This window comes from Lissotriton vulgaris, chromosome 11, assembly GCF_964263255.1.
Source record: "Lissotriton vulgaris chromosome 11, aLisVul1.2, whole genome shotgun sequence".
In the NCBI taxonomy this organism is placed as follows: Eukaryota; Metazoa; Chordata; class Amphibia; order Caudata; family Salamandridae; genus Lissotriton; species Lissotriton vulgaris.
Genome location: NC_141699.1, coordinates 398,739,266 through 398,760,705, shown reverse-complemented (window position 1 = coordinate 398,760,705; position 21,440 = coordinate 398,739,266). Strand labels below are relative to the sequence as shown.

General features: G+C 45.3%; 1 protein-coding gene across 4 annotated transcripts in view; it reads left to right on the top strand.

Annotated features, from left to right (window-relative positions):
• Nucleotides 1-20,380, top strand: part of OGDH (oxoglutarate dehydrogenase) — a 514,759-nt gene extending 494,379 nt beyond the window's left edge. For 3 of the 4 annotated variants that reach the window (XM_086943425.1, XM_086943426.1, XM_086943424.1), the window contains one exon: nt 17,862-20,380. In XM_086943425.1, the coding sequence (XP_086799551.1) occupies nt 17,862-17,982 (121 nt within the window). In that variant the 3' untranslated portion in view covers nt 17,983-20,380. The remainder of the gene's footprint in view (nt 1-17,861) is intronic. The other variant, XM_086943427.1, reaches the window with a different exon arrangement.
• The last annotated feature ends 1,060 nt before the right edge of the window (nt 20,381-21,440 follow it).

The following is a 21,440-nucleotide window of genomic DNA, read 5'->3' as shown; positions in this document are numbered from 1 at the left end:
GTTAGTGATAGATTCCTTACCACCCCACCCATCTTCCCAGTTCTTCTTACTGAATAGGGTTAAGGTCATCCCTTTCAGGGCCTTAGTTTCATGGCACCAGTGGTCAGTTTCTTGCATGGCTCGGCGTTCCTGGCACGGAAAGTCGTGTACAGAACTGACGTCAGCGCGCATGGGTGGAGCCAAAGTAGTCTCTGCGACTCGGCGCTTACGACACCAGCGACGGACGCGGAGCCGCACAACGCCACCTACCGACACACAGGGGTACTGCTGACGAGAACCTTTCCGGATCCAGTCTGACGCCTGGGGGTATTCTGAGGTAAGGAATCTATCACGAACTAATGTCTCTTACAGATATATCGTTACACAAGTAGTAACTTGTGCATTATTTCCCAATCTCTACCCTCTTGTTGGTCTCCAGCCCCCCCTACCCCCCATAACAAAAAAAGTTATAACAAACGAGCATTAGAAGAGGCAGACAGAAGTTACCAGCATTGCAAGGACAAAAACCTAGGAGACCTTTTTATGTTCATTCTTTTTTTAATATGGTCGTTCACTTGTACATAATGTCTTGGTTATATATAAGGTCTCAATAATGCTTATAGCACTTTTTTACAACTAGTCCAACCTGTTGCCCAGCAGCCACAATGCTCTGCAACATAACTTTAAGACAATGGCAAAGAGAATAGTTCTAGCTAAACTCTTAAGGTCCAATGGCAAGACCTATTGGCTATGCCACTGCTTGTTTTTGGGCATTAACTTATTTCACCATTTGATGCTTAGTCCTGCCTCTCCTGATTTCAAAATTAACAGTTGATGGACAGAATGCAGAACAATGTCATACATTTACCCCAGTACAGAGATCTGGGCCTAAATCCATCGTTTTTTTGCACTCCACACCACCACAGTTCAGACATGGCCATATGCAAATCCGCCTTGACCCTGTGCCTCATGGGAACAGTCCAGCCCGAACTGCCAAGACATGTCTTTACTGGACCGGAATCAAGCATCCTAGGACCGGTTTCTGGCTATCAGCCGTCTTCAGCCAGGATAGCTTGACTCCAGTGGTGTGGAGAGCATGGAACTCGCGTCTGAGCATACCCATCCCACTCGGGGTGACTAATGCAAAAATAACAGTTGATGGACAGAATGCAGAACAAGGTCATACATTCACCCCAGTACAGAGATCTGGACCTAAATCCATCGTTTTTTTGCACTCCACACCACCACAGTTCAGACATGGCCATATGCAATCAGCCTTGACCTTGTGCCTCATGGGAACAGTCCAGCCCGAATTGCCAAGCCATGTCTTTACTGGACCGGAATCAATCTTCCTAGGACCGGTTTCTGGCTTCCCCTTTTGTTTCGCTTTGTTCGCCCTAAGTTGGCAGGGTATGCTCAGACGTGAGTCACTTGGCCACTGGATTCTTGATAGCCTGGCTGATGAGGATTATGAATCCGAAACCGGTCCCAGGATGCTTGTTCCCGGTCCAGGGAAGACCTGGCTTGGCAGTTCGGGCTGGACTGTTCCCATGAGGCACAGGGTCAGACTGATTTGCATATGGCCATGTCTGAACTGGGGTGGCTGAGTGAGCTAAAGAATGGTGATGGATAAAACCCTGATCAATTGACTGGGGGTGAGTGTTTGATTTGCTCAAACGCTCTGTCCATCATCCCCTTTTGGTTCACTCTCCTGATGTCAGACACCATCCCCGGACGTCTCCTCATGTGGTCACTGTTAGACCTGACATCATTGGCTTGAGTCTCTCCTCCATTTTTTCTGTTTGCCTCCTCTGTTTACGATGTTTTTCTGGTATAATGCTTTGGGCACTGTGCCACTGCTGATCAGTGCCACAGTGCAAGTGCTCCCTATGTAAAATTGCTGTATTGATTGAATTCCATGTTTGGCTTATTTGGTTTACTGTCAGTCCCTAGTCTAGTGCACCAGGAGTGCCAGGGCTTGTAAATACAAATGCTGCTCGTGGGCTTGCAGCACATGTTGTGCCACCCACAAGAGCGGCCTAGTAAAAGTGTGTCTACAGGTCTACCATTGCTAGACCTACGTGCAGTCTGGTACTGTCACGCTGACTGCGCAAGTACACCTACTTGCCAGTCCCTAAACCTTCCCTTAACTTCATGTTAGTCACCCCTATGGTAGGCCCACGGGCAGGGTGCATTGTAAGTATAAGGTAGGACAGGCCTGACCAAGTTGGCATGTCCTAATAGTGAATTACAGCCATATTCGTTTTTCACTATTGCGAGGTAACCTGCTCTCCATTAGTTAGAATGGGCTGCCAGGATTATTAATGCTATAATCCTAGCTGGCTCGGGGAGCATGGTGCAATGTAGAGTTTGGTATCCCTGAACTCGGGGTTTAATAACGCATCCGTTTGTGTGGATGGTTTTTGGACTCTGAGTTTGAAAATAGCACTTTTAGAAAGTGGCTATTTTCTTGTCTAACTATTTCTGGTTTCTGCTGGTTTGGTGTGTGTGTGACAGGAGATGGGTGGCTCCAGAGGTCTGAGTGAGTCAGTGTGGGATGAGTGGGACATTTGCATTGAGATTAGGGGGAGAGTAGTTCCTGATAGCCTGCCCAGCCTGATACAATGCTGGCTCCTCCTCCTGCCAGGCGACTGATGGCTCTGTGCCTGCCATGGACGATCCTGGCCCCACCTCCTACCAGGAGGCCGATAGCTCTGCTCCTGCCAGTGACAATGCTGGCGCCACCTCCTGCTGGGCGTCTGAGGACCCAGCCCTGCTCAGTGAATAGGCCAGGTGCCTCTGCCTGGCTACACCCACAACAGACCCAGGATGTTGGGAAATTCCCCTACATGGACAAAGGGATCAAAGCCAAAAAGGGGTATAAGAGAAGGACCCCTGGACCAAGAATTTAGATCACTTCTGACAAGGAAACCTGAACCAAGGACAAGAAGCCTGCTGATCCAAGGACTTGCCTACCCCTTCTGCCAGTGTGCTGTTTGCTGGGGGGAATCCTGCAGTTGCTTCTTTATTTTTGCCAAGGAACCAGGAGGGAGGAACTGAGTGTGTACTCTCAAGCTTTGCTAAAGAAAATCTCCAAGGGTTGGAAGAGTGCCAGCCTCCTGTTGAAGTCACAGGAATAAAGGACTTCATCTGCTAAAAGTGCTTGTTGCTGGAACTTGAGAATCCAGCACCTCTGAAAGAAACCAGCAATCTCGACGCCGACAGACGTCGCCGAATCCAGCTCGACATCGTGAGTAACGGCTCCAGTGTCCCGCTTCCTCGATGCCGGCCGCCGGGCCCGATCGACGGCAGCAGCAACGCCAGTGAGTAGTGAGTTCGGCTCCAGCTCCAAGGGACCTCGTGTCTGCACCGCTGCTGATCACATCGACTTTGTGCCGTCTCGACGCCGTGAGCGCTGCTCACTCTTGCAACATCATCATCGACATCGACGACGACGCCGTATCCTGCTTCACCTCGTGAGCGCTGCTCCTGCATGACATCTGTTGACGCCGCTGCAGGTCGCCCAGACTCCGAGGCTGGATCGACGCCGGAGACGCGACGCCGGACATCTCAACGCCGCTGATCATAGTGTGCTTGGCTTTTCCAAAGTACTGTGTTGTGGGGGTCTGTGCGACTCCGGGCTCGACGTAGCGCTCCTCGCGGTCGACGCCGAACCCCTTTGGATTAACTTTGCCTCGACGTCGTGTGACTCCCGTGTGGGTTACACTGTTGCCAAGAACTGTGTTTTAAAGAAGAAGAGTTGCTTTTGATACTAAAGACTTTGCGCTAAGAAGAAACTACACTTGAACTATTATTTTTACTTCCAAGAGTATTTATTACGATTGTGGTATATTTTTGTCGTTATTTGGTCTTGTGCTAAGCCTTATATAAAAATCCTTATTTTTTATAATAGTACTGTGTCGTGTCCATTTGTAGTGTATTCACTTTATTACTGTATGTGGTCATGAATGCTTAACACACAGCCTCTGAGATAAGCCTGTCTGCTCTGCCAAGCTACCAAGGGGGTGAGCAGGGGTTATCAAAGGGTGTGATCCCCTTGCCCTGACTAGAAAAGGTGCGTCCCTATTTGTCAGAAGTGCATGTTCGAGGCATGTGGGCTGCTAAATTCATATCTTAGCATTAGATCGCCGCCTAGTGTTGGGTCCGGATGATCGCACATTGTTGTCCTGGAAGAGTCTTCGAAGTATCCTGAGATAGGTGGCTCCTCCCCTGGACTACAGTGCGCATGGGCATCGGCTCCATCCCCAGATTGTTTTTTTCCGCCATTGGGTTCGGATGCGGTCTCGACGTCTCTCCGTCGGAACCGAGAAAACATAACTTTAAACGGCCAAAAGGCTGTGTGTTCTTTACGTCGGTATTGTTTGCGTGCGGTCTCGAGTTCTTCCGTCTCTCGGAGCCGGAATCAGCTGAGTTTTTCCACTCTTCGGACATCGAGGCCTTCTCATCGCGACTCGACACCGATTTTCCAACATGGAGCGGAGTCCGTTTAAGCTCTGTCCGCTCTGTGGGTCCAAATACCCACATATAGACGTGCACCCGGTCTGTAACAAATGCCTTTCGCCAGATCATGACGAAGGAAGCTGCAGGGCCTGTGCGAGTTTCAGGTCAAAGAAGACTCTCACGATTCGGCGCGCGGTGCGCCTTGTGGCCAAACAAGCGGCCCCGGATCCAGAAAACATCTTCGACGACCAAGAAGAGGAGGACCGGAGCCATCATCTTCAAATCTCCCCGCCCGAGACGGAGGTCGAGGCAGATCCGGAAGACGACGACGGAGTCGTGGGTCAAGGCCTTGAATACGTCGACGAGGTAGGGGACGACGAAGAGGTTTATGGGGCCGTGGAAGATAGCTCAGAGGACGAGCTATGCCCCGAAGTTTACGGACATAAGGAGCGGGTCACGGGATCGCCTGTCGGCCTTACCCAAGACCCCGTAGCGCAAGCCACGGCCCCGCCTGCGGGCCCGGCCACGGACATACTTGCTGCGCAGAGGGTATCGAAACCGAAACTGAAAGCAACGGTATCGACTACACCTAAAATGGCCGAACCGAAACCGAAACTTAAGGACTCAGGCGTCCCTAAGATGGCGATCGTAACAACAAAAACGAATAAGCCTGCAGCCTCATCGACTCCGTCGACCTCCGGTCCGCAGAAGTCGAAGAAATCTGGCGATTCCACAGGGTCGAAATCGGCGCCGGAGGAGAGATCCTCTAAAAAGGGTGGCACGCACAAGACAAGCGCGCCGGCGCCGGCGAAGCCCGCCAAAGCCAGCGACACAGCTCCGGCTCCGACTGGGACATCTGCGCATCGGTCCAAGGACTCGGGGTCGGCGGACGTGGCATCATCGTCCAACCCTCCAAAAGACCAACAGAACGTCGGATCCGAAGGCAAGGCCGCCTCGTCGGTGCCAAAGGCCACTGTCACCGACGCATCTCTCATTGCTTCTTCACTACAAAGAATTAGGGAGAAGGCCTCTGCTTCGTCGGCGCCGGCGCCATCGCCGCAGAAGGCGACAGACGTCTCGGTCAAGCCCGCAAGTAAACTCCTCTTCCTTCTGCCGCCAAAAGTGGCGCCGAAGGCCTTTTCATCAAAATCGACGCCAAAGAAGTCGGAATCTTCTACGGCAGGGGCATTTTCAGGTCGAGTACTCGACTCAGAAGAGGATTCGGAGTGCTTCATAGACGCAGACACGGGCAAATTAACCCTTTACAAAAGGAAGATCACTTCACAGCCGGTGGAATCCTATGTCATCCCACTGAAGAAGAAAAAGTTTCCACAGGACGCCTCAGGCCTCATGGAACCTATCCAGCCCCCTCCAAGAAGGAGCCCAACACCGTCTCCAGACCACTCTGAAAGTGAGGGCTATGATGAAGATGACCAATACACTTTCCCGGTCAATGAACCAGATGCACAGCCGGATTCATATGATGACATTGGGGACCAAGGCACCCAAAATGTGGGACAAGACCCACAGGCTTTCAGTACACGTGCATCCCCAACAGAGGATTCTGCAGGTTTCCATGCACTCATTGAGAGGGCAGCTGCTAATCATGATGTGGACATGCATGCTGACCCAGTTGAAGAAGACTTTCTATTCGACACTTTTTCAGTCTCGGAAAGAACTGTAAAGACACTGCCTATGCTCAAAGGGGTCCTCAAGCATGCTGCGGACATCTTTAAAGAGCCTACCAGGGCGAGGGTGGTCAACCCACGTATTGAAAAAAAGTACAGACCAGCGCCTGCAGACCCTGCATACATTCGGGGACAGTTGCCGCTTGACTCCCTTGTGGTCGCAAATGCCCGTAAAAGGGCCAACTCCCAAACAACGGGTGAAGCTCCTCCCCCGGATAAGGAGTCCAAAGTGCTAGAGGCAGGAGGCAAAAGAGTGGCTGCGCAAGCTGCCAATTTCTGGCGTATTGCAAATACACAGGCACTACTGGCTCGTTATGATAGGTCACATTACGACACACTAGAGCAAATTGTGCAACACCTGCCTCCGCAGTTTCAAGAGGGCACCAAAATGATTATACAGGAAGGACAACTGATCTCCAACGCGGCCATAAAGTGTGCACTTGATGCCGCGGACACAGCCGCTAGGGCCATTAACACCAGTGTCATGCTGAGACGACAGGCGTGGCTCCGCATATCGGGGTTTAAACCTGACATTCAAACAACCATACTTAATCAACCAGTCAATCCTGATAGACTGTTTGGTCCAGATGTTGACACCACCCTGGAAAAAATTAAAAAAGACACCGAAACTGCTAAATCTATGGGGGCCCTACAATCACAGCAGTTTCGTGGCAGTAGTTTTCGTCGCTCAGGTGCCCGTGGAGTCACCAGAGGACAGATGGGTCAGCAGTCACAGTTCCCTAGAGGTGGAGCACAATCCTCGTACCCCAAACAGAACAAGAGGGGCTACAGGGGAAACAGCAACAAAGGACGCGGCAGAGGGACCAACAATTCACGCTCCTCTGCCCCAAGCAACCAGTGACTCTCTGTCACTGCCCCCCGACCACTTAACACCTGTCGGGGGGAGACTACAGCAGTTCCTGCCCGTCTGGATCAACATCACCACAGACAGGTGGGTGCGACAACTTATCCAGTACGGTTATTGTCTAGAGTTAAAATCCACTCCACCCAACATTCCACCAAGGCAAAGACCTATGTCCGCAGAGCACTTGCACTTATTGCAGCAGGAAGTGGTGGTGATGCTGCAAAAAGGAGCAATCGAGCTCGTGCCAGTGGGGGAGGAAGGCACAGGGGTATATTCCCTGTACTTCCTCATTCCAAAGAAGGACGGATCTCTCAGACCAATTCTGGATCTCCGTCCCCTCAATCTGTATATACTGTCAGAGCATTTCCATATGCTTACACTGCAACAGATTCTTCCTATGTTAAACAAAGGAGACTTCTTAGCAACCTTAGACCTCAAGGATGCTTATTTCCACATTCCACTACACCCGTCCCACAGAAAGTACCTCAGGTTCACTATCCAAGGCACGCATTATCAGTTCAAAGTCCTACCCTTCGGAGTCACAACAGCCCCAAGGGTGTTTACCAAGTGCCTGGCGACAGTAGCAGCGCACCTCAGGAGGCAGAACATCCATGTCTACCCCTACCTCGACGACTGGCTCGTTCAAGCCAGGTCGGAACAACAGTGCGCCGCGGACATGTCGACTACCATTCACCTCCTTCACGACCTGGGTTTCTCGTTGAATTACCCAAAGTCACACCTTCAGCCGGCACATGTCCGGCAGTTTCTGGGTGCGACAATCAATACCCTGACGGCCAAGGCGCAACCAAACCAGGTCAGGATAGACAGCATGCAGTCTCTAATCCAGAAGTTCAGACCGAGACACTCACTTCCAGCAAGAGTGTTCATGCAGTTGATAGGCATGATGGCCTCCTGCATCTTCATAGTCCCTCACGCACGGTTGCATATGCGCCCGCTCCAGGAGTGCTTAGCAAATCAGTGGACACAGGCTCAGGGACAATTAACAGACCTAGTGTTGGTTACCAGTCGGGCATACAACTCTCTGCATTGGTGGACTCCACACAACCTTTGCAAGGGCCGACTGTTCCAGGAGCCAGTGCCACAGGTTATCCTGACAACGGACGCATCTCTCCAGGGATGGGGAGCTCATCTGCTCACTTACACGGTGCAGGGACTATGGACGACGCAGCAACAGAAGATGCACATCAACTATCTAGAACTGATGGCGATCTTCATGGCGCTCAAGTCCTTCATTGTACATCTGTGCAACAAAGTGGTGTTAGTCCGGACGGACAACATGACCGCGATGTACTACATCCAAAAGCAGGGGGGCACCCACTCACCGCAGCTGTCTCACCTGGCTCAGAGCATGTGGAAGTGGGCCATTCAGAGGAACATCTTCCTCATGGCAGAACACCTCCCAGGGAAGGACAATCAGATGGCGGATCTGCTCAGCAGATACAGCCATCAAATGCACGAGTGGGAGATACATCCATCAGTACTCCAGCCGTACTTCCAAAGGTGGGGTCGTCCAAACATAGACCTGTTCGCCACAAGGGAGAACGCAAAATGCCAAAGCTTCGCCGCCAGGTTCCCACACCCGCAATCGCAGGGCAATGCGATATGGATGAACTGGTTAGGCAAATTTGCGTACGCTTTTCCCCCGACACCTCTGATACCACTGGTGGCGAGAAAACTAAGGCAACACTCGATGACACTCATCCTAGTTGCTCCAACGTGGGCGCGCCAGGCCTGGTACACCACGTTCCTCGAACTCTCAGTGGTACCGCATCAAAGACTGCGCCTCACGCCCAGACTTCTGACGCAGAACCATGGAGAAATTCAGCATCCAGATCCGCAACAGCTCAACCTAGCGATCTGGCTCCTGAAGTCTTAGAGTTTGGATACCTCAACCTACCTCCTGAATGCATGAACATCATCAAGGAGGCGAGGAAGCCGTCAACCAGAGCATGCTATGCCGCAAAATGGAAGCGTTTTGTCATTTACTGTGCAGACAATGACATAAACCCGCTAGATGCATCTATTCCTAACATCATTTGCTATCTGTTACACCTTTATAAGTGCAAACTAGCGTTCACTTCTATTCGGATACATCTATCCGCCATCGCAGCTTACCTTCAAAACAGGCAGCATCTCTCGGTCTTCAGGGTGCCTGCCATTAAAGCGTTTCTTGAAGGTCTGAAACGAGTCATTCCCCCAAGAACACCGCCAGCTCCGGTGTGGAACCTCAATGTGGTCCTCACCAGACTGATGGGACCACCATTTGAGCCACTGCACTCGTGTGAACTGCAATTCCTAACGTGGAAAGTTGCTTTCCTAATTGCTATTACGTCACTAAGGCGTGTTAGTGAGCTACAAGCGCTCACAATCCAAGAGCCATTCATTCAGATTCATCCAAATAGGGTAGTGCTACGTACTAACCCCAAATTCCTTCCAAAGGTGGTGTCACATTTTCATCTCAACCAAACTATCGATTTGCCGGCATTCTTCCAGAACCCACAAACAGTGGCGGAAAGAATGCTCCATACGTTAGACGTACGGAGGGCATTGATGTACTACATAGACAGGACACAACACTTTAGGAAAACGAAACAACTTTTTGTTGCCTTCTCACCACAACACAAAGGCAACCCAATTTCCAAAGCAGGAATAGCCAGATGGATTGTTAAGTGCATTCAAATCTGTTATCAAAAAGCCAAGCGCACTTTAACAATACCCCCAAAGGCGCACTCCACACGCAAATTGGGGGCATCCATGGCTTTCCTAGGAAACATTCCTCTAGAGGACATTTGCAGAGCAGCCACGTGGATTACACCACATACCTTTACAAAACACTACTGTGTTGATGTACATTCCAAACAGCAAGCGGCTGTAGGACAGGCTGTTCTCAAGACACTTTTTCAGGTTTCTGCAGCTGGCACGGGCAACCGCCGCTGATGGAGGGACTGCTATGTATTCTATGCTAAGATATGAATTTAGCAGCCCACATGCCTCGAACTGAATATGCTACTTACCAGTATGCATCTGTTCTTGGCATGTAGGGCTGCTAACATTCATATCGCCCACCCTCCTCCCCGGTGCCTGTCGCAGCTGCAGATATACTATTGTATTCAATCATTAGCATGGACATCCTTTACACTTTTCACTCCATCCTCTGCCACAATGGCGAAAAACAATCTGGGGATGGAGCCGATGCCCATGCGCACTGTAGTCCAGGGGAGGAGCCACCTATCTCAGGATACTTCGAAGACTCTTCCAGGACAACAATGTGCGATCATCCGGACCCAACACTAGGCGGCGATCTAATGCTAAGATATGAATGTTAGCAGCCCTACATGCCAAGAACAGATGCATACTGGTAAGTAGCATATTCAACCTCTGCCAACTAGAGACAGCCAGTTCTAACAGTCACTATCTGACGATTCTTTTTTTTCCGGCCTTTGGGTCTGGAAGCAACGCTGAAGCTCTCCGATCATCGACAGGAAGAGGAAAGAAAACAAACTGGGAATCTTTGAGAAAAATCCAAAATTATCGCATTAGAGAATCCTTTCCAGAGATTTTCACCAACTTCCACTGAAAAACACTGAACTGGAACGTGTGTACAGCGAAAGATGGAGAAGAATGAGGAATGCATGGACATGTGGGGGCCCCCCTGCTCTGCATGTGGTGTAGAGCACACCTTTCCTTTTTCTGGCCAGAATGCCACCACAAGTTTGCACAGAGAGACAATCAACAGGTGTGCAATATCCGCCTGCCAAGAGACCACCACTCTAATAACTGTGAGTCCTCTGCAGAATTCAAACCGAAGATGCTGGTGGCATGGGGAAAGCAATTGCACACACACTATGCCATGCAAGGGCTAAAGGAAACCTCACAGAGCTACCTCTGAATATAAGGCGAGTAGGAGGATGATGCCACAGAGGAAGCAGATGGAGAGGGCTCGGATGCCGAGAGAGATCGATGTTGCACCGGAACGCAAGAAGTTGAAGGAGAAGCGCACTCGCGTAAGGTGGAAAAAGATGGGAGCGGTCGAGCCAAAAGCTTTGGACTCTAACCCACAAAACACTGCCTCAACGCCAAAGGTTTCACTGAACGAAGGCAAGTTGAGGCAAAAGGTAGCCCTTCTGGTCCCATTCAAAGGATAACACAGGTGGCGGGCCTACGAGAAGACACTGGTGTCGAAAGACTATTGAAGTTGGGATAAATCCAAGACGTCTGCAGCCCAGCCAACAGCATCTGAAACTTCGATGCTGAAGAAAAGATTGGTAACTTCATTCAACACCGAAGAATGCACTCTCGAAACTGTGCGCAAGAAAAGACGGCATGTGGCCAAAATGGCCACAATTCTTCCAAAAGTCGGACTTCGATGCCTCCTTCCAGGCATTTCAAATACTGCTAAAACCTTCAACGTAGAGCGCACAGGAGGAGAAAGATTTGGGGGGGGGCTGGAACCCCCAATGACGCCAGAGCCAAAAGAAGAGGAGGATCCAGAGTTCCAGGACGTCAAAAGGTCTGATAGCATCAAAGAGCAATGGTAAGATCTGATAGTATCAAGGAGCAATGGCAAGATTCACCCGAGGAAGTGGTGGATACTTTTCTGTATAAGCCGCTTCCCCCAGATGACATTGCATTGTATAACCAACTGATCAAAAGGGCGGAAGAATGGGATGAGGTCCATTGGGATAAGAAGTTTGTTATAATTATACTTTCTGCTGGAAACATTCTTACTCTAGCAGAGTAAGAGTCCATTCTGCCAATGCTCCTAAGCATCTTGGACCAGCGAAGAGAGGCTTTCAAGGAACTGTCAACTTGCAGGTCATTGACACCACCCTCACCAGGTCGAGAGATACAAACATTTTTCAAAAGATCTTGCATATATTCTGGGCAATGCGGTGGTGGGCCCCCATCATTGAAGCCACCGCCAGGAAAAGAGCCAATTTACGGGCCACCCCCGGGCTACCACCAGAAAAGTAAAGTAAGAACAGTGATGATGACACTCCACAGACTGGGGTTCACGATAAACATGAAGAAGTCTTCACCCACTTCAGAACAGGACAAGATCTTCTTGGAAGCAAAAATAAACACTGTACAAGTGAAGGCAATTCCATGTGAGAACAGAGTCCTGGCTATTACTCAATAAGCTATCCATTACCAGAAGGGACAATCTGACGTGAGGACTGTGGGAAAATTACTAGGAATGATGGCTTCCTACATAGCATTCATACCACAAGTGTGGCTACACAAGAGACCGATCAAGGATTGAGTCCAAAGCTAATTGTCCCAGGCGACAGTTAGACTTGTCCCTAGCCCAGCAAGGAGGTGCATTGGGCAGTTTTAAAGGGTATCATTTGTCGGTCTTTTTGTAGTTGCCGGACCAGAACCCTTTGTTTAAATCACATTTAATTGAGGGTTTTCTTTAGGGTTTACAATACATGTTTCCCTCTTTCCTGTTTCATATGCCCTTACGGCATTTGAGCTTGGTTATTACATTCCTCATGTGTGCTCCTTTCAAACCACTCCACAGCTGTCTTCTTCGGATGCTCACCCTCAAACTAGCATTTCTTATAGCCAAAACATTCCCACTGCTGGTGAGTGAGCTACGAGCTGTCTGTCAACTCACCCTACACCAACTTTTAGCCAAAAAACTGGTTCAGCGGAATCAAGCCTCCTTCCTTCTAAAGGTAGTAGCTCCATTTGATGTCGAGCAGAACATCACCCTTCTGGCATTCTTTGCTCCGACTCAACCCTCTGAAGAGGAGAGAGACCATCCATTAGATCCAAAAAGGGTCCATAGTTTCTTTATTAATTGTATTAGAGAACACTGCGTTCGGTCAACTCTTTATCGGATTCAGTGGAGCAAAGAAAGGCAAGACTAAGCAGAAGAGCACCATCTCTTGTTGGATCGCACTCTGCATAAAGATCTGCTGGGCATTAGCCAAAAATAGCCCCCAGGGGTCGTATGGGCATACTCCAGCAGAGCCAAGGCTGCTACCACTGCTTTGGCATGTGTGGTTACTGTCCTGGATATTTACCATACAGCAACGTGGGTTTCCCCCCCATACTTTCTTGAAGAACTACTGTCTGGACAATCCGATACATTGAGAAGCGCACTTTGTGTGTTTGTTTCTTCAGCACTTTTTGGATTCTGTCAGTGTACACACACCCTACCTAGGAGGTACTGCTTTAGTATCTAGTCAAAAATTGAGGAATCTGCGGTTAGGAGTCTGTCAGAATAACAAGTTACACTTTTTCTGGTAGAAACTCTGTCTAACCACAGATTTCTCACTCTTCCTCCTCATTGTGTGAACTAGACTTTAATTTAAAAATGTCCCAATTTGAGATCTGAATAAAAAATGCTATGAAAGTCTCACGCACTCGTATTCAGTTTAAATGCGTACACTTGTGTAAAATGGTTGGTTGTACGAGTTTTCCTGAGAGGGAGAGTATTAAAATCTAGGAATAGCGCTATCCTCTGCAATAGAGGGGCATCGCCCAATTCACACTCAAAAAATACAGTTTTTAAATGTTTGGAAAAATTAAAAAATTATTTCAAAAAATGTTGCTTTGCAATCTTGCTTTTTATTTACATCAAATTCATCTTTACATGCATTTCATGTTGTTGTTAATTCCATGTCATTACAGCATGATTGTTTGTACATATCTCTTGAATTTTATCGATTTACCCAATGCATTTCGGGCTTTGGCCTTTCATCAGGGGTATTGCTACAGGAATTGAAAACGAATAACCAATGTTCAATGTAGGAACAAAACAATGTATGATACATTATCATATATGGTGCATTAAAATAATGTTCATGCAATATCTAGAATCACACCATGGCAAAGTGGCAACCCATGTGAAAGTCGATAGTTCAATGTGTTTATTGTATAAAGATATCACGTGTTGTGAAGGAATGTGGTGAATGTTATCACATAGCTAGATAACATTATTTAACTATCTCAAACGATTCAGTGAAAACACACGGTGCACGAAGTTTGTGATTTTATATATGCGGTGAAATACAAAGAGAGAATCGTAACCGATTACTTTAAGATCTTTACCAATACGCACTCGGGTAAAAAAATTCTTCGAGATGAAGTCTGTAAGAACATAAACGCTTCGGTTAACACAAGACCGGGCTCCTGTTTCTTAAGTAAATAAAACGGGATTGTAACTGGTAAAAGCTTACAGAGTTTCAAAATCTCTGAAGAGATTCTGGCATTTCCACGTGAGTGAAGTCAATCCGTGGCTCACAAGTGTTTGATTGGTCGGGCGCAATAGGTTGTCAGGGGTCACGTGTTGGTATTACGGTCACGGCAAAATAAAAATAAAAGATGAACTAATGGGTTAAACTGGGTTTATATACCTCCGTTCAGATTTGATTTGGAATCTTCCAAACTTTTTCCCAATTCTTCCACAATCAATAAAATGAGGTCTAAATAGCACTTATTGAAAATGGTTTGCCATTTTTCTGTAAATTGTTTTGTTGAAGATCTCAACAAGGAAATATCTCAACTCAAATATGAACTGCATGATATGATGACAAAAGATGAAATGGATAAGATGCTAGAAGATCTCAATCAAAAATTAGACATATACAGGAAGGAAACCAATGATAGAAAAATTAGGAAATTTCATCGCGACACCACGGACTATAAATTAGGGGAGGTATATAATTGGGCAGACATTTATGCACAGAGATGTCAACAACACAGATTTCAACAAGGAAGAACGTCGGATACAGATGCCTCCTTATCGGATGACACACACACCAGTGGCCAAAAATCCGTCACACTAATACAACCGAGTACACAACCACTTTTCTCAACATCCTAGAAGACATCAAAGAATGGATTACAGACCATACCATCCTCTGCACCATCGACGTAAAATCTCTATATACATCTATTCCGCACAACCTTGGCATCACAGCTGTTGAATCATTCCTAATCACCAGTGAAAAAGATCATTCACTGAAAATATTTCTGATGGAACTCCTACAATTTACCCTCATTCTTATTTCAAATGGCAAGACAGATTTTACATTCAAACATCTGGAACTTCAATGGGCAACTGTGCCGCGCCTACATATGCAAACCTGTTTATGTACCGTTTTGAAATTGATAACATTCTCAGCCAGACAACATGGAAAGAACATCTAATACTCTATAAAAGGTATGTAGATGATATTTTTATTTTATGGAACGGTTCTGTATCAATGTTGTTGGAAGCTATTGAGAATTTGAACAAAATCGATCATCGAATTGAATTCACCGCTTCTAAAAGCACAAGTGAAATAACCTTTCTTGGCACACGGATTAAACTTTCAAACAGACGATTAACAACTGAGGTTTACACCAAATCAACTGATCGCAATAACTTTTTACATCATCACTCATTTCACCAACCTTCCTTGAAAAAACACCTACCATATTCTCAACTATTGCGATTAAAACGAATATCATCCTCAAGAGAACTATACGAAAACAGTGCAGACAAATGTATTAAAAAATTCAAAGAAAGATGATATCCCACTACAGTGATTGACGAAGCAAAAACAAAGGCGGACACCAAAACCAGAGAGGAATTATTGAGACCACAAACAACCAATAAGGAAACTAATAGAATGGTATTTGTGTCCAAACATTCAATTGAAAGTTACCAAATCAAAATAATAATCCTAAAATATTGGCCCATGTTGAAGTCTGAAGTAGATTTTAAATGTATTTTCGAATCTCCACCACGGTTCGCATATCATCGAACTAGCAACCTAAAACAAATGCTTATAACACCCACAAGTGAACCCAAGAAGTTTAAAGGCACACTACCATGTTTAAATTGTGGGAATTGTAACGCAATCATAAGAGGGGACAATACCACATCCACACACTGGCACGTCGATAAAAATAAAGGTAAATGCTACATGTAACAGCAAGAATGTTGTATATTTTTTTTAATGTTCATGTGGACTGATTTAAATTGGAAAAACTAAACGAAAAATATGCATTCGGATTAATGAACACAAAAGCAACATTCGTACAAAAAATCTAAAATCGCCAGTAGCTGTTCACTTCATTCAACATCACCACAACATCAGCCAACTTCGTTTTTGCGTACTGGAACAAGTAATAATTGAACAAGGACTTGACAACACCAAACATTTATTACAACGTGAGAGCCATTGGATCTATTTTCTTAATACCGTGAGTCCGAATGGACTAAATGAAAAATTAGAACTGAGTTGCTTTCTTTGAGATATATCATATATATTGTTCATCGTTTATTGTTGAATTTTTGTTAAAATCATTATGTGTGAATATTATCATGTATCCCATCGACACTGAATAACTATACAACTTGTTTACACACTATGGCCATCATTACGCAGAAACTACTGTCCGTTTTTTCACTAATAATATACCAAACTACAAATTCTTCAGTGTCTATGATCACGTGACACTGACACGCGTTAATGTTTACATACTGGCATCATTTTATGCCAATACACCGTTAACACTTCACATTTTTCGTATAGATATGGGCTGGAGATATATAAACCCAGTTTAACCCATTAGTTCATCTTTTATTTTGCCTCGACCGTAATACCAACACATGACCCCTGACAACATATTGCACACGACCAATCAAACACTCGTGAGCCACGGCTTGACTTCACTCACGCGGAAACGCCGGAATCGCTTCAGAGATATTGAAACTCGGTAAGCTTTTGCCAGTCACAATCCCGTTTTATTTACTTAAGAAACAGGAGCCCGGTCTTGTGTTAACCGAAGCGTTTGTTCTTACAGACTTCATCTCGAAGAGTTTTTTTTACCCGAGTGCGTATTAGTAAAGATCTTAAAGTAAGCGGTTACGATTCTCTCTTTGCATTTCACCGCGTATATAAAATCCCAAACTTCGTGCACTGTGTTTTCACTGAATCGTTTGAGATAATTAAACAATGTTATCTAGCTATGTGATAACATTCACCACATTCCTCCACAACACGTGATACTCTTTCTACAATAAACACATTGAACTATCCACTTTCACATGGGTTACCATTTTGCCATGGTGTGATTCTAGATATTGCATGAACATTATTTTAATGCACCATATATGATAATGTATCATACATTGTGTTGTTCCTACATTGACCATTGGCTTTTCGTTTTCAATTCCTGTAGCAATACCCCTGATGAAGGGCCAAAGCCCAAAATGCATTGGGTAAATCGATAAAATTTCAAGAGACACGTACAAACAATCATGCTGTAATGACATGGAATTAACAAGAACATGAAATACATGTAAAGATCAATATGATGTAAATCAAAAGCAAGATTGCAAAGCAACATTTTTTGAAATTATATTTTAATTTTTCCAAACATTTAAAAACTGTATTTTTTGAGTGCGAATTGGGGGACGCCCCTCTATCGCAAAGGATATCGCCATTCCAATTTGAGATCTGCACACTTTAAAGTTTAGGTGATGTCTATATAGGGCCCGTGCGTCATGATGTCGGCAGGGAGCCACAAGTGATGCTTCTTAAAAGTTTCCGGATCCATTCTGATGAGCATTCAAAAAGTGAGAAATCTGCTGTTAGATGTTTTCTACCAGAAAGATTTTTGCTGAAGGTTACTTGTTCTTCAAGTGCCTGCCACTTTCTCCATGATTGTATGGTTCTGGGATTTTGTATTTGTGGGCCCTTCACACAATATTCGGTTACACTTCTCCATTCAAGGATCTTCATTAACAAAATACTTGTTGTTTCCATCTTTATGAACACCGTCAACACAATTAAGTTGTTGTGAAAGCTTTTTACTGATAACTTATTTTTGCCTTTTTCCAGGTATGCCGGCCGCGACCCAGCAGCAGCACCAGCCACTGGGAACAAGAAGAACCACCTGACTGAACTGAAGCGCTTGTTGGATACTGCCTTTAACCTGAACGCCTTCAAGGGCTTATCTTAAACCACTGCAGCCCTACTTTGACTACTCTTAGTCCGTCCTTCACTGTAGACTTTCTAACGTAAATAAACCTGCTTGAGGAAATGTTGGGGGTTGGAGGAGGGTTTAGAATGGCTCATTGCCAAACCCTTTCCCTGACATTATCCTGTGGAAAACAGGTGTCCTTTCGCCTTGGAAATACTTTTACCTTTTAAATTCCTCATTGCAACCTATTGGAATCCCCACACACTCATTTTCTGCAAATTTATTTCACTTCAAACTTACATCAAAAAGGTGCTGAGCTCTGTTCCTCTTTGTTCCAAAGAGAACCTCTGTAATTTTGTGATTCAAAATGTTTATGCTGCTACTTTATTAGGCTTTTTGTTTTGCACAGAGAATTGGCCAGTCCAAGCTATGCTGAGACGTTTGTGTTCCTTGGAGACTGATGCCTGTGCGATGCTTCCCGTTTGCATTAAGGGCTGACCTTCACTCTGAGATCTTAACATTTATATTAGGTGTAGAAGAGTTGCTGGGCGTGCCACGTTATCATTCCAAAAGTAACAGGAAGCAAAGCAATAAAACCTTATTTGCTTAGTAGAAAAACCAATAATTATCCTTAACCTCCCACTCCTTCTCCTTTTACTTACTTTTGCCCTGGAGCTGGTATGTACAACTTCAGACATTTAGATTCAGACTGCACCTGTCCTGCAAAAATGCATACTTCTGAATACTCACATTTTTAACCACTGCTTAGCACTTGAATTAGTCACACATGTGTCATGGGGGGGGAGAGGGGGAATCTCCTTAACCCCCTTGTTACTTCATAGATGACAGCAGGGACATATGGGTCATGGTGTTGTCTATGCTGGTGCCAGAAATTCGTATGGGCCGTTTCTTAGACAACAGGGACAGATTTCCCAGGATGACTGTCTCTTCTGTGACAAAGAAAGGGTTCCCATACCATGTACTACTTGTAATACAGGGATAGTTCTCTAGGGCCACCTTGTGAACTGTGGGTTGTGAGCACACTTGCCATTGATGCCATCGACTGAGAGGTCAGGGAAATATTTTTTGCTGACATACGTGTCTGGGTTTGCAAACACTTAATGCACTCTTTTTTAAATACATATAGCAGGAGATTGTTTTTAGTTTAAACGCACCCCACGCGGAATGGCGGAGAGCTGCTGTTAAGGATGCACTCCTGCCCTCACTATGTAGCTGTAAGCACATAATAGCGGATTCCTCCTTTCCAAAAAATTTTAATGCTTCAAAGTTCCTGTTTTAAACATTTTTTCAAATTTATCATGAACCTTTGTTGTAGTGGGTTCCTGAGAGACAAAGTAAAGGAAGTCTTGAGCTGGCATTGAACAGTCCAGAAGGGTTGCATCTCAAGTGCACCGCACTACACTATCTAATGAGCAGACTCATTTGCCTTTCTGACAGTAGGTAGCAGTCGGAAACATCAATTTTCTTAGATATACCGAGAAAATACAACGTTTTTACTGTTTTCTGGTTGGCCTTTCTGATTTGCAAGCCAACTTTTAATACTAATCCTTATATTTGCATACTTCTCCACTTTCTGCCATCCTCACGCCCTCACCATTCGACTTAAACATCTTGTCCCTCCATTTAGTGCTTTTCAAGATCTGATTCGAGTGCATGGTCTCAGTTGTTGTGCATGCCTCTGTTTGCATCTTCAGAAATAATTGTTCTCTCCCTGGTGCCTCTCACCTTGATCTCAGCAGCTGCCCAACCAACAAAAAGAAAATGTAAAAATGTACATATGTGAATAAAAAGCCCCCTTCACCCGACCATCAAGTGGTCACGCTCTGTGACAGATTGCTGCTGTTCAATGTACACAAATAAGGTGCACAAGTTGTCTGTATTGACAGCATTTAATATCTCTATATTTGTAGCATCATGTTTAAGGGTTGGTGCTAAGTGTACTATGCTCTGAAACTGAGGGTGCCCTGAGCTAGAACAAGCAGTGACTCCTTAACGGTGAAGGCAATTTAAAGCACTTTCCAGGAGAGAACAAGCATGACTTTTTTTCATCCACTTCCTGATCATGAGCTGTTTTATTTTTTTATACACTTGGCTGATGTGCCCCGTTTAAAAGTAAATAATAGATACAATAAGCCTATTTTCACGCACTGAAATGAGTTATTGAGTTATGAATTTCCCCCGGTGCCAAATGCAGTCAAACTTTTCACGGGCTCAGTGGGAATGGGAACGGCCGGTGACTTCGAGTCAGGGGCTCCTTTTGCTGCACCTTTTTATGAGATAAAGAAACCACCTAGAGGCATTTTATCAATTGAATGCCACAGACACAGTAACGTAAATAATTTTATTTATTTTGGTTAAAAAAAAGAAAATAAATTTCAGTTATTCTTGAGCTTCACCAATAAAGAAATTATCCTTCTGGATGTGTCTTTTATTCTTACTGATGTGCCAGTAGCTAGCTGCTTCTTTCTTAACTGCATCTTCTCCAATACGGTGGGCTCTTTATAACTCATGTGACAAAGCTTTCTTTGGTTCTAGATACTTAAAACCCTTATAGGTATTAAAGCACCTTCCAGTAAACTATGATGCAACATTCAAACGTATTTTTTTCTGACGGATTTTGCATCCTGCAGATGTGACTACCTTCCTAGCCATCAGAGAGTGTTGGTAACTTTTTTTTGTAATAATGTCACTCCCCTGACACTAGTTGGTAAGGTACAATTTCAGATGCATGAAACTGACACGTTATTTTGTTCTCCATATTGTATTGTATTGTAATTGCATTTATATATCACTTACTACCCCTGACGAGGAGTCAAAGCGCTTTTTCGGCAGGTAGCATGCTACTCCGGACCCATAGAGGATTTAGGTTGAATTGGTATAGTGAAACATGCAAGTACATTTTAAGTGGTGGATAGGTTAGTCAGTTATTTGGATTTGGAATGATAGCAGAAGGATAGAGCAGGACAAAGGTTTGTATTTATTTATCGCTTGTTGAGGCACGCTATTCAGGAAGCCTATAAAGTATTAGAGGTGAATTAATATGGTGAAATGAGGTCATTTCAATGGTGGATATTACTCTGTTACTTGGAGTGAGAAGGATTGTGGGGGGATAAAAGGGGAAGAACGTTTTGCATTCATTTAGCACTTATTACCCCTGATGGGTGTTGAAGCGCTTTTCTGGCGAGTAGCACGCCACTCAGGAACGCATAAAGGATTACTGTTGAAAATTAGTATATTAAAAAAACATGAAGTAATTTGAGTAGTGGATATGTAATTCAGTTATTTGGGTAGTATATTAGTATAGTTTATTATGGAATTTGAGAAGTGAACATGTTAGTCTGTTAATTTCCATTGAAAAGGATAGTGGAGGGATAAAAGAGTGAAAGATTTTTTTTTATTATTATTTTTTTAAGGTCTTAGCAATAGGAAGAGACTTTTGGATGAGTAAAAAGGAGCTTTGGAGGGGAGGACTCAGA